General features: G+C 40.4%; 1 protein-coding gene across 2 annotated transcripts in view; it reads left to right on the forward strand.

Moving 5' to 3' along the window:
- Positions 1-14,510, forward strand: part of LOC127632914 (forkhead box protein P4-like) — a 148,815-nt gene that overhangs the window by 115,476 nt on the left and 18,829 nt on the right. For both annotated transcript variants that reach the window (XM_052111748.1, XM_052111749.1), the window contains exons 10-11: positions 4,835-4,922; positions 11,974-12,057. In XM_052111748.1, the coding sequence (XP_051967708.1) occupies positions 4,835-4,922; positions 11,974-12,057 (172 nt within the window). The remainder of the gene's footprint in view (positions 1-4,834; positions 4,923-11,973; positions 12,058-14,510) is intronic.

Here is a 14,510-nt window from a genome sequence, read left to right on the forward strand (position 1 = left end):
TGCCGTTTTAAGCCTTTCTGAATTCTCTTGCTGACAGTTTCCAAAACTCCATTATAATGCTGTATGATTTTATGAGACTTTGTGCCAAAGGTTTGCTTAATACTTTTGCACAGGAAACTAATTCACATATGCCATGTGAGTAACCATAGAGACAGATGTTCTGATCTCTTCCTGTTGACCTGTCCTGTGCTAGTGAGAAAGACACTGCTTTGCCGGGTCAAGCAAATAGTTTTCACGCTTCGTTAGTGGTTTTCTTAATTAGCTCATTTACAATTAGAAGCCTTTGTTTCTTCAATACAAGCAAAGACATCAAAAAGAGGCTCCCTCCCTTCCTCTATCTGCTCTCTCCCTTTTCCCCAGCCTTCTTTCTTCTCGCTAACTATTTTTCTTTTCCAGTTTGGGGTCTTCAGGGATACTGGGGGGTAAAGAGAGGAAGAGATCAGATAGGAAAGGCGATGTAAACAGTCCAATTGTCTCTGCGTGTTAAAATAATGAGACTTCACAGTGGAAAGTCTTGACATGTCCGCTTGTCACAAGGGTGTAAGCTAGACTGTTGCCGCTGCTGTCACCCCAGTGGGCTCACGGCTCTCTCTTCTGTTTATTTTCTCTTCCTTTCCCTTGAACACCTGCTTTGATATGTGGCAGGTCAGCTCCATCCCTTACAGTGGCGCGGCGAGCCAGGGTTCTTGTCCGTTAATGAGTGGCGGCCACATCTTTGCACTTTTATTTTTCTGGGAGGAGATGCTCGGCCCTTGGAACATCTTTTGACTCCAGGCTGCGCTTCCTCTAAGGGGACACTTGTATTGACAGGCCGGAAAGAAGTGTATGTAAATTTCCTCCAGTCGTCCCTGGCGACAGGTTGAGGAGCATGCTCAGTGCACACGGGCGGGAGCGAGAAACTCGTATGATGGTCGTTGACACACACATCAAAGAGCTGGAGAGTCTGGGAAAGTTTTAAGAGTAAAGCTGTTGTTTGGTTGCATGGTGTCTCATTTCATATAGCCTCAGGGCAAGCAGAGGGGGTGGGTGGGGGGGGATAAGAGGGGGAACGGGTTGGGAGGGGGGGGTGGCAGATATTGCCGTCAATAATGTGCACTGTGGCCCAGTCAGAACACTTTAGTTATCACTAAAGCAAGAAGAGAAGAAATAGTTTTTTGTCTATTCTATAGCCCCATCTTGCTGCCTGCCACTTATAGTAGAATATGAGGCGCACATGGAATCTGTGTCCGCTGAAGTCCATAGAATTTTTTGCATATTTCCATAGAATTGGAACGGCAGTCATTAACAAAGCTCTACACCTCCCCGCCCTTACGTGGTAGTTGTATTTCACGTTTTGGCAAATTTGACACAGGACACAATCATGGCAAGCCTAGAGATACCAGGGAATTTAAAATTTGGGATTTTCAGGTCTGGAAAAGTTATTGAAATTAATAAAATCTTAAGTAAAGTCATGGAAATTGCATTAGTGAATTTATATTTTTCTAGGTATGCCTGATTGCACAATATTTATTCATCTTTTTTTAGCATTTAATTGGATTTTTTTTTTATCCCCTTTTCTCCCAATTTGGAATGCCCAATTTCCACTACTTAGTAGGTCCTCGTGGTGGCGCTGTTACTCGCCTCCACTTCTAAGACAGTCAGTCCGCACATCTTATCACATGGCTTGTTGTGTATGACACCTCTGGAGACTATGCATGTGGGGGCTAATGTTACTCTCCATGATCCACACGCAACTTACCAAGCGCCCCATTAAGAGTGAGAACCACTAATCGCAACCACGAGGAGGTTACCCCGTGTGACTCTACCCTCCTTAGCAACCGGGACAATTTAGTTGCTTAGGAGACCTGGCTGGAGTCTCTCAGCACACCCTGGATTTGAACTCGTGACTCCAGGAATAGTAGTCTGCGTCAATACTCGCTGAGCTACCCAGGCCCTCTTTTATCATCTTTTTGATTGCAATAGATTATCTGTACCATAATCCATGAACAACAGGAAAAGTACCGAAACCCTGTTAATAATGCATTTATTTACCAATAAGAGTGTCATACTCTCAGCTTGGTTTATAACATTTTACAATGTTTAAATTCATTCCATGGAATTTCAAAGATTTTCCACCTAAATCGGTGAAAAGATATAAGAAATCTGCCAATTTTGTCTGGGCCTAATATTACCACTTTTTCTCTCTCTTTTTGAGAATGATAAAACACTTATTAATCCCTTAATCTTCATCCTCTCTCTCTTTCTCTTTCTTTCTCACACTCTCTCTCCCTCACCTTGAGCTCTATAATGATGTTCAATTTTCTCTGGCATGCCAGGACGACATGTGTTAGAATGCTCAAGCGCTTTTGTCAGGGCCGGCCCGTGACTTTTTTTGCGAGCGTTGTAAATGCTCCTCAAATCCCTGTCGGGGTGCAGGGAGTAAACACTGCCTCATTGTCGGGTCTTTTGGAAAAAATGCTGCTACTGTTTATTATGATCCATAAAACTTGTGGTCTGTTTCTTTATTCACAAAGCGAGAGAGACTGGGGTGTGGGGGGACAGAGGGAGAGAAAGATGAGATCATGTTTTTTGTTATAATCATCATGTGCTTGCGGGGAAAAATGTCTATCTACGCCTGGATTACAGAGTGGGTGACATCATTGTTTGTGTATAATTTTGCATGGCGAGCAAATGTGCACCCCTCTTTTCCTTCAGACAGACACATAAAACTATCGTGATGGGTGTCACAGAGATAACGCAGACTGGAAAATAACGGGATATCATGGGGGATGATTGTTACGAAGGTTTTGCCTTTTACACATTTCCGTTAATACTCTCTCGCCGCGCGGGGGACTTAACCCAGTGGTCCGCTCATGCTAGTTAGGAAAGCGGTGAAAATGCAGAATTACCCTGATGGATAAGAGTGTTGCATGTGATGAACTGAAGATAGTTGGGAGATTTCAGGGAGTGTGTTAATGATTTGTAGATCTGTGCTTGTGAGGATCGATTACTGATAGGTGTGACATGTTTATGTATGTACAGTAGTGTAGTGTATTTTATACACAATGGTAATTCAAAGTGAGAATGATTCAAAGAATTTAAATAAAGACATTAAAAATAGAAGAATAATGAAAGAATGAGAAATAAAAAAATTATTAGATTAAAAGGACATCAATTTAAAACATTTAAAATAGTTTAAAATTAACAAAAATGTAAGACAATATGCTCAAACCACCTGACTCCAGGAAGAGTTTGCCTTACAGCAGAAAGTCCGGATGCTTCCAGAAAGGGAGCGTTGTGGTGATGCCCATACATGTTATTGTTTCATTCATACCTTCTTATAGGGCGCTCCCATGACCCCTGACCTCACCATTCAACCTCACCAGGTGTTTGGTTAAAAGAGTAGGAAGGGCTCATTTTGCACTTAGTGGGATTAATGACATCATCATTAGGTTGTTGTAATATTTAAAGGAACAGTTCACCCAAAAATGAAAATTCTCTCATCATTTACTCATCCGAATGCCATCCCAGATATGTTGGATCTTTCTTCAGCAGAACACAAATTAAGATTTTAAGAAGAATATCTCAGCTCATCACTAAAAGAAGCTTCATTCCTCTTCTGCTTTCTTTAAATGGCTCCTTTCTCCATCTGCCTCTATCACTCTCATTTCTTCATCTGACTCACTTTCTCTTGGTTTCACTTCCTCATTTCTCTGGTTCTTATCCCTGCATCTGTTTGTTTTGTTTTGTTTGGAGTTACACAATGCCTCATAAAGAAAACATGACTTGATGACTTGAATAACTAAGGTCAGAGCTCACCCATCTGAAACGGCACTTGATGAGTAAAACATATGATGTCATATCCAGGTGTTTTTTTTATTTTTGAAATCCCACTCAAAGTTCATGGCCTGCTGCACTTAGCTTTCTGACAACAAAAAAAAACAAAACCGTTTCCAAAATAATATCCAACTCCAGCTGCGTTTTAACTGAATAACAAGGACATTAGGACGTTCAAACAGACCTAATATATAGAGATGTTCAGATCTGATGTCATTTTCATCAACTACTGTCCATAAATAAAGTAAAACTGTTAATGGTTTCAGTATGGAGTTGATGGGGGGGGGGGGCTTCATCTCTAAACATAATATTTTTATACATGTCAGTTCATATGACACATGCCTCGGCCATCCTGAATCATGAAAAACTTCTCTTTCCAGTTCTTTCATGTCCTAATATTGTTTTTATTTTCTTGCGAGAGGAAATCGAGTTTATGCGCCTAGTGAAAATATTTTTTTTTTCTTTTTTTTTCCGGGTGGAAATCCACCATTGTTACGGCTTTCCTCTGAGAGGGCCTTTTGTGTTCCCAAGAGGAATCCATTAAATGTTTCTCCTCTGAAATGGAAAAATAAACTGCTATCTGTGGTTGTATTTTGATGTGGTTGTTTGTTGATGTGAGGTCATGGTTGGCCGGGATGCTGCAACTAGATCTCTGGTGATTCATTGACCTCTGTGTTTGTGTATGTGCATGTGTCATCAGAATGTGATGGCCCGGGCATGTAGTGCTAACATGTTAGCACACGCGGCACAAACTGCCTGTCTCCATAGCAATCCCTTAAGGCTGAGCCATAGTGTGTTTTTGTATGTGTGTGTGTGTGCATACTGTATCAGGCAGGTCAGTGACATGGTGGCAGATGGTGCAAATATGCTTACACATCTCCCTCTGGGAGTTAGATAGGGTCATCTAACCGATTTATTTGCACGTAGATTGATTTTGTCTCATGGACCTGTATTATCAGGATATGCTTGGATCTCTTAGCGTGTTTATATTATTAACCTGTTGATTGTTCTCTCTCAGGCACCTGAATAGTGAGCACGCCCTGGATGATCGCAGTACGGCCCAGTGCAGGGTTCAGATGCAGGTCGTTCAACAGCTGGAGATACAGGTGAGATGCGTGGACAAAATCACTCAAAATCATTTTTCGTTTTCTGTAATTCTCTCGAATTCAACAGCATTTTTCTGAACATCTCGCCAATGAACACTTCTCTAATAATCTTGCAAGATTTCCTGAAAAGCTTGCAAAATCAAGCTGCGCTAGGGAAGACTTTTTTTGTTAGAAATGAACAAAATGTCATTATTGATTGAGTACATAAACAAACTGTTCTAAATAATGTCCTTACCTTAACCCGATTCACTACAGTAAGACTACAAAAGTCATGTCAAGTCAAGTCAATTTTATTTGTATAGCGCCTTTCACAACACACATCGTTTCAAAGCAGCTTTACAGAATATTAGCATTAACAGAAGATAAGAACTGTAATGTCTATAAAGTCAATTAATCATCATTGTGTAATTTAGATAAAATACGAATTTTAATAGTGTTTCTAAATAATTAAATGATAATTGTATTAATAACCCCAACAGAATACAAAAATTATTTGTATTTTGAGTCAGGACAGATTTGATGCAAAATCGCTTGTTTATGCCATTCATCCTTGCATCATTACTGCCACCGGAGCAGTCAGTCTAGATGGATGTTTATCTGTTATCCATTTGGCAAAGTTGTTTACTTGTTATAATGCTTGGATTTGTTTTCTGGAAGGGGTGTGGAAGCTCATATTGCTTGTCATGCTTTTATGAATCGATCATTACCCGTGTGTTAACCGATCACAATGTATCTACGATGTCCGGTGAATTTACAGAAGCCTGTTTAATGTTATTCATGACTTCTAATTATTTTATAACTTTGCTGTAGTTTCCAGGTTACCTAACTGTGTGTGTGTGTGTGTGTGTGTGCGTGGTGCGTGCCACTGTTTTCTAATTTATTTTGTCCCAGTTGCAGAAATGCACAAGCTATCACTTTGTCCAAGTTACTATAAGGTAGTTCAAGTTGTTTAAAATGTACCGATTTTATAGCACAGCACTGTGTATATTAATTTGTTTAGTGTATATCCATGTCTCTATTATAACTTTACTGCTAAAAAATGATTAAAGGAAACATATTATTGTAATTGATATATTGCACATTTCTGCAGATTAGTTTCATGTTTAATAAGCTTGTAATATACTAAAGTTCCATAGTGCAGCTTTAATAAAAAAATTTTTGCAAAATCAATATTTCTCTGAAAATCTTGCAAATTCAACATTTCAAACCACCTGACTACCTCTTTTTCTATATTATCAAATTGTGCCTGATTCTAAAGAGCAAGGTGTGTTAATATAGCCTTGACCATAGTCTTGCCGTTTGTCTCAATCTGCTCCCTAGTTCAGTAATAACAGCACATGGACAGCAATTTCCAGTGCTTTTCCTTTGTCAAAATCATTCCTGTGAATAAATGTTAACTCCCTAGAAATTCCCATCCAATGCACCATAATAAAACAGTATCGGCTGCTCACTATATTCAGTTACTGGAAATGTCACCTTGTCTTCTTCAGTCTCAAGTCCTTAGAAGTAGAAGAGAAGCATGTATTTCAAAATGTTACTGTATTTATTTAACAGCTACAATGAAGATGCATGATAAAAATATTGATTTTGGCATGTTATACAGCAAAGTTGTTTATATACACTCACCTAAAGGATTATTAGAAACACCACACTAATACTGTGTTTGACCCACTTTCGCCTTCAGAACTGCCTTAATTCTACGTGGCATTGATTCAACAAGGTGCTGAAAGCATTCTTTAGAAATGTTGGCCCATATTGATAGGATAGCATCTTGCAGTTGATGGAGATTTGTGGGATGCACATCCAGGGCACGAAGCTCCCATTCCACCACATCCCAAAGATGCTGTATTGGGTTGAGATCTGGTGACTGTGGGGGCCATTTTAGTACAGTGAACTCATTGTCATGTTCAAGAAACCAATTTGAAATGATTCGAGCTTTGTGACATGGTGCATTTTCCTGCTGGAAGTAGCCATCAGAGGATGGGTACATGGTGGCCATAAAGGGATGGACATGGTCAGAAACAATGCTCAGGTAGGCCGTGGCATTTAAACGATGCCCAATTGGCACTAAGGGGCCTTAAGTGTGCCAAGAAAACAACCCCCACACCATTACACCACCACCACCACCAGCCTGCACAGTGGTAACAAGGCATGATGGATCCATGTTCTCATTCTGTTTACGCCAAATTCTGACTCTACCATCTGAATGTCTCGACAGAAATCGAGACTCATCAGACCAGGCAACATTTTTCCAGTCTTCAACTGTCCAATTTTGGTGAGCTCTTGCAAATTGTAGCCTCTTTTTCCTATTTGTAGTGGAGATGAGTGGTACCCGGTGGGGTCTTCTGCTGTTGTAGCCCATCCGCCTCAAGGTTGTGCGTGTTGTGGCTTCACAAATGCTATGCTGCATACCTCGGTTGTAACGAGTGGTTATTTCAGGCAAAGTTGCTCTTCTATCAGCTTGAATCAGTCGGCCCATTCTCCTCTGACCTCTAGCATCAACAAGGCATTTTCGCCCACAGGACTGCGGCATACTGGATGTTTTTCCCTTTTCACACCATTCTTTGTAAACCCTAGAAATGGTTGTGCGTGAAAATCCCAGTAACTGAGCAGATTGTGAAATGACTTGTGACCACACCCCTAAATGCATTGAAGCAACTGCCATGTGATTGGTTGATTAGATAATTGCATTAATGAGAAATTGAACAGGTGTTCCTAATAATCCTTTAGGTGAGTGTATATCAGCTACATATTAAGGCGCAACCACATAGGCAATTGTGTCATCAATGTCCCAATGGAAATGCATGGTTAAGTAGATCAAGGAATTATTGTTCACGATAGACTGATTCACGTTACAGGGAACTGAGGTGTGCCTTAAGACACAGCCTTGGTCTTCTAGAACTCTCTAGAACTGTCTCTCTCTCACACACACACACACACACACACACACACACACACACACACACACACACACACACACACAGATGGCATGATTTTCTGCCCATTACATGTCACATGAGTTGATAAAGCTCACTGGGGCTTGTAATAGAGTGATGTAGAGTTCGGGTGCGAGAGAAGAGGCCAGAATATCTGCCTTTTAATGGATCCCGATGAGAGAGTTTTTCCCAGCACCTCTCTTTCCCTCCTGCCACGGGCTCTCTGCAACACCGCGGGCTGCCTGTCACACGCACATACGAGGTGTCATCTCTAATGAGAGAGCTGATAAGGAGAAGGGTGGACAAGGGAAGTGCAAAAGCCTTCCTCAGTCCGCTGACACCCTCCATGCCCCGGCTTCATTCTCTTAACTTTGCCGCTAGTGCAGATGGTGGCCATTTTCTAATCAGAGGTGGTTTTGTGTTATTTGCAGACCTGGCTTGGGTTTAAAAGGGATAGTTCCCACCATAACATTTTCAAACTTTCTCAGGCGGAATGACCATGAAATGTTTTTGCATCTTTTTTTTGTTCTATACAATGAAAGTGAACTAAGGCTGTCATTTTGCCTAACATCTCTTTTTGTGTTCCACAGAGGGAAAAAAGTTATATGGGTTTAGAACAAGATGAAAGCGAATAAATGAGGACACAATTTTGTTGACACAGCCACAGTCTTTTCGCTTCTACTTTACAGTACAAATTTGGGAAGAATTTTGGGAGAATTTCAGTCTATTTTAGTGGGAATGTTCAGACAAGTCAGTCAGTTGTGTAAGATCTTGCTACACGTCAGTGTTGTAAATGGTTGTTGACCCTGAAATGTGCTATTTTTAGTGGTGGACAGTGCTTTATTGTCCGTGCATGTAATTTGTTTGGACGCTGAGGCTGTCAGCAGAGCGTCCAGTGACAGTTAGGATTGGCAGACACTGACAGGCCGTCAGTCAGGCACATTAGGTCACATTAAAGGGGCCGTTAGCTACAAGGGATGTTGTCTCTGAGAGCCACTCGCTCTTCTCAAACTAAAATGCAGGTTGAGTAACCTCACCGTGCCTGCAGCAGTACAATTCCTCTCCTTTTGGAGCCGTAAATCAACAACCCTTAAAATTCCCTGTCTCGTGGATGGGGGCGTACATTGAGATGGGCACTTCAGACCCTCCAGCTTTACGTGGCACAAATACTTCCCGTCATCACCGCCGGTCAGACAGACCTGGTAATTGCTCGGCTTCTCTTTCCTTCCACGCCACCTCCCCTCCATGTTCTCCATCTACTCCCATTCCCAAAAATAAACCCCTCACAACAAAGCTCTCTTAAAAACACTACCCTGCCAGGCACGCAGGCAGCAAGCTGTGTTTTCCATGGCCCACAAACAGCGTTTAAACGCATGTCCAGAATGATGCAAGTGAGATGAGAACTGACAAGAGAGTCAACCCATGTCCAAACTTATTTCCTTTCTGCCGTCTCCTTCGTCTGCTTTCGTCTTGTCACCTACTAGGCCCCAGAACCCTCCTCCACAATGCACCTACCTCACCTTCAGCTGCCCCAGTACCAACCCCTCCCCAACCTGCTGTCTCTCCCAGCAAACCAGCTCAGTCTTTCCATTGCTTTTATTACCCTGCTGACCAGCACAGGGCAGCCCCTCATTAAACACATCAGTTAATGAGATGACTTCAGCAGAGCACAACCGCAATACAAAAACACATATAGCTCAGATTTGATTATGAACCTAAGAGCAATTAGGGGCCATGACTTGTACTTTCTGAAGCAAGTGGTACTTTTTGAAGCAAGTGCTGCTAGAACAAACCCCTAACCCTAACAATTAAACATAAGTGCCTTACTCGAACTGTTTGTGTCACAGACTCTCAGACATGAATGATAACTCAAATTGTTTAGCTGTTGAGCAAAGGTGTGCTTTTACATTTCTAAGTGATCAGACTTAAAGGGTTACTTCACCCAAAAATGACAATTAAAATTAAATCCCAGATGTGTATGACTTGACTGCTGAACACAGATGAAGATTTTTAGAAGAACATTTCAGCTGTATAGGGCCATACAATGCATGCCGAATGGGTGGCAATTATTTAAAGCTCCAAAATCCACATATGAGCAAAATAAAAGTACTCCAGATGACTAGTGGTTAAATCCATATCTTCTGAAGCGATATGATAGGTGTGGGTGAGAAACAGATCAGTATTTAAGTCCTTTTCCCTTTCACTTTCTTCTCCTTCTGTATTTGGTGATTCACAATCAAAAAATTACTTAAATATTTTTATGTTTCTTACCCACACCGATCACCTGAACGTATGGATTTAACCACTGGAGTCATTTGGATTACTTTTATGCTACTTTTATGCAGATTTTGGAGCTTCAAAATATTGGCACCCGTTCACTTGCTTTGTGAGGACCTACAGAGCTGAAAAATTCTTCTAAAAATCTTAATTTGTGTACTGAAGAAGAAAGAAAGTCATATACATCTGAGATGCCAGGAGGGTAAGTAAATCACGAGAGACTTTTCAGTTTTGGGTGAACTATCCCTTTAAGATTTTTCACCTGACGTACAGTGTCAGTTCTCATCTTCCATCACTTACATTAAAAGAGGTCCCGAGCCATATCAAAGGACCATAATATCTAGACTTTAATCTGAGCTGTTTTGATTTGGGCCATTGAGGAACCACATAGAACACCCTAGAAACTGCGTAGCAGCATTCTAAAACCACTCAAAACACTATAGCATCAACATTGTTTCTAGGTTAATGTTTTATTAAATGCCATTGCTTTATAGTCATAAGTATAGTAAAATGCAATGGCCTGTGTTTTTCGATGTGAGGAAGGCCACTTTTAGTGCCACTGAGGCAGTCTTGGAGGATTCTGTGGCATTGAGCTTATTAAGACAAACCGGCTGCACTTCAACTAAATTACAGTTAGGAATGTCAAACAGGAATGAGTGTGGTTGCAGGGCAAGTGTCTCAGAAAGACATGCAGCATTAGAGAGAAAGAGAGAGAGGGGAAGAGAGATGGTGAGATGTTTTCTCCCGTAGATATTAAGAGGTGTGAAACGGCTTGTCAACATCCCTCTGAGCTGACTCGCATAACAGGCAGAAGGCAAAATTATCCTCAGAAGAGAATATCTAGACTCAGTCCCTATCCTTTATCACAGAAGTGCCCCATAAGATGCCAAAAAAAAAATGTATGTGCTTTTTAATTATTTTTGTCATTAAAAAATAATAAATAAATAAATATTTGTGCATTTTTATCACCAAAGCATTTGCAGCCTAGCTGCATATAAAAAAAATGGCATACAAATTAAAGGAATTGTTCGCCAAAAAATGTAAATGCTCATCATTTACTCACCCTCATGTCATCCCATTCTTTCTTCAGCAGAACACAAACAGAGATTTTTAGAAATATATCTCAGCTCCGTAGGTTCATACAATGCAAGTGGATAGTGAGCAGATCTTTGTAGCTCCAAAAATAACAAAGGAAACATAAAAGTAATCCATATGACTGTTTAAATTGTTTAAATCCATATTTCCAGAAACTATATAATAGGTGTGGGTGAGAAACAGAACAATATTTAAGTGCCTTTTTACTCTAAATCTCCACTTTAACTTTCGATTTCAGATGTGAAAGTGATAGTGAAAGTGGAGATTTAGAGTAAAAAAAAGGACTTAAATTTTTTTCTGTTTTTCACCCACCTATTAAATCGCTTATAATATTTCCTTGATATTGATTTTTGGAGCTGCAAAAGTTTAATCACCATTCACTTGCACTGTATGGACCTACAGAGCTGAGATATTCTTCTAAAAATCGTAAGACAATCGTAAACATATGTGATGGAATGAGTATGAGGAAATGATAAGAGGATTACATTTTTTCGGTGAACTATCCCTTTAAGAATAACATCAAATGATTGAGGAAAATATCAAATGTTAGAACAAATGTTTTACACTTACTCAAGACTTTTTTTCGCATGTTTTCTTTCATAGCCCATTTTTACAAAGAATCTGTTACAAATGCATTGTAATTGAAATTATAACTGTAAGTATTTGGTTGTACTAAGAAACCACTTAAATCACTTGTGGCCCTTTTTCTAATCTGTTTGTGCATGTATATTTGTGTTTTCTAGCTGGCCAAAGAGAGCGAGCGGCTGCAGGCCATGATGGCCCACCTGCACATGCGTCCATCAGAGCCAAAGCCTTTCAACCAACCTGTGAGTTCAGAACATTTAACCTGTGTTTGTGTTTGTAGTCATTTTTAGACCAGAAAGCTGAATACAATATCATCAATGAATAGTTTGAAAGAGACTGAACAGCGCTCTCTGTTGGACACTAGTGGAAGTGCTCTATTATTATTTGCTGTCCTCACTTCCCCTGCATCATGCACCTGTTTGTGTGTTTAAATCAGGTTCCAGGAGAGAACACTAAACACCATAGTCTCGTTGCAGTCTGCTACATGCCAGTGAGGCTTATACATTTACAAGTTCACCTAATCCTTACGCCTAACAAAAGTAATGAATAATTTATTCTGACATGCCTTTAAACACCTTCAGTTCATAGAGATCTCTTTGTAATGACTACACCTGGCCTGTTTACTCCCAGCTACTTTAGAAGAGATTAAGTTTTCGAGTTTTTACAAAGCAGCATAAAATGCCCTTGTGTTTATGTCATGGTAGAAGTGATTGTGCATATTTTGGGCAGGAAAGCCTAGATATTCCACATCGCTCCATCATACACAGGCATCACAATGCTTTCCCCCTCAAGCCACCAGCTGCCTGTGCAATTATTAGGAATCTAATGAATATTTTATGTTGAGATTGATGAGCAGTCTTATTAAAATACAAAGATGTTGAAATTAATTGTCAAGTGGAGTGTCTTAATTTGAGGGGATATAAATGAAGGCGAAGGGTGAAAGTAGAGATTTTGTCTCCTGTTTGATGACAAAATCTCTGAATCAGCTGCCATTAGACAGTAATGGGAAATAGAGTCCTGGCTGGGCCCAGCGACCTAGACAAGAATGAAAAAATTATAATGGTAAGGGCGATCAAGAGAATGCATTAGCATTAAGCGGTAAGGGTTAGCATTAGGGCTGAGCTTAGCACGAGCTCAAACCCGTGTGTGGCATTGACCGCTATTAAGGCTGTTCTGTGTTTGGCACAGCAAACTGGCACCGCTCCAGTGTTAATTAAGTACCTGTTAAACAATTTTGCTCCTCTAATTATTGGAGATGGGCCAGGTTGGCTCCTGTGGCAATGAGGATAGAGAGAGAATAGAGGGCTGGCACTGTTTAATTCACCATATTAGCTTCAACCCATATACGCCCACCCTCTTGTCTCTCTCTTTTTCTCTCTCTCTCTCTCGCACTCGCTCAATCTCTTGCTGTTCACACATGCACATGATGGTTTTAATTAGAACAAAATAAGCAGCCCTGAAAAAGACTCCCTGAGCGATCGGGAAAGCTGTTTCCTAGCGCTCTGTGCCCACCGAAGCTAATTGGGCAGAGCAGGGCCACAAAGAGGGTGGGTAACCACAAGTGTTGTTTGTTGCCAGATTGTTTTCCCCCCTCCTAACTTGTATCGTTTTGTTTTGTTTTGCTCTTCTCGCATGGCTTTAATTGCAGACAATATGTCACCGAGGATCCTCGCTCGTGTGCTCGCACCCGCGTGTGTCTGAAAAATGCGATTTGCAGGGTGCTTTGTTTAAATTTCATTGGCTGAGCAGGATCATCTTATAATGGAGTCACTGTGCCAACTGCTTTTGGCACGGATGTGCTGGCACAGATCACAGGATGCGCTTTTCACAGCAGGAGACCAATGACAATTTGACGATGATTATATTTCCTGGGTTGTAATTGCAACATTGGAGATTACTGTACAACACAAAAATGAAGCAAATTACAATCAAGGCTGCATAGAGACTTAACATGTGAGCCAAATAGAGGGAGGCAGGCATTGATGTTTTGCAGTGTCATAGTTTTGCATGTTATCTCTGGTATAATGCACTAACATGGAATATTTAAAGGGATAGTTCACACAACAATTTGAATTCTCTCATGATTTACTCACCACCCTGGCATCCCAGATGTGTATAACTTTCTGTCTTCTGATAATATTTTTAGAAGAATATTTCAGCTCTGTAGGTCCTCACAATGCAAGTGAATGGTTGCCAAATTTTTTAAGCTCCACAATCGACATAAAGGGAGCATAAAAGTAATCCATGTGACTCCAGTGGTTAAATCCATATCTTCAGACATGATTTGAGAGGTGTGGGTGAGAAACACATACATTTGCAAGTCATTTTTTAGCATAAATAAAGATAATAAGGATAATTTATCGTAAAAAAAAATACTTTTTTTCTCACCCACACCTATTATATCGCTTCTGAAGATAAGGATTTAATCACTGAAGTCATATGGATTACTTGAGTCAGCTGAAGTACTTTTATGTTGCCCTTATGTGGATTTTGGAGCATCAAAACTTTGGCACCCATTAACTTATATTGTATGGACCTACAAAGCTGAGAAATTCTTCAATCATGTTGGTTTGTGTTTAGCAGAAGAAAGAAAGTCATACATATCTAGGATGACATGAGTGTTAGTAAATGATCAGAGAATTTTCATTTTTGGGTGAACTAACCCTTTAATTTGTGACATTTGGAACAAAATTCA

Source organism: Xyrauchen texanus, chromosome 39, assembly GCF_025860055.1.
Source record: "Xyrauchen texanus isolate HMW12.3.18 chromosome 39, RBS_HiC_50CHRs, whole genome shotgun sequence".
Taxonomy (NCBI): Eukaryota; Metazoa; Chordata; class Actinopteri; order Cypriniformes; family Catostomidae; genus Xyrauchen; species Xyrauchen texanus.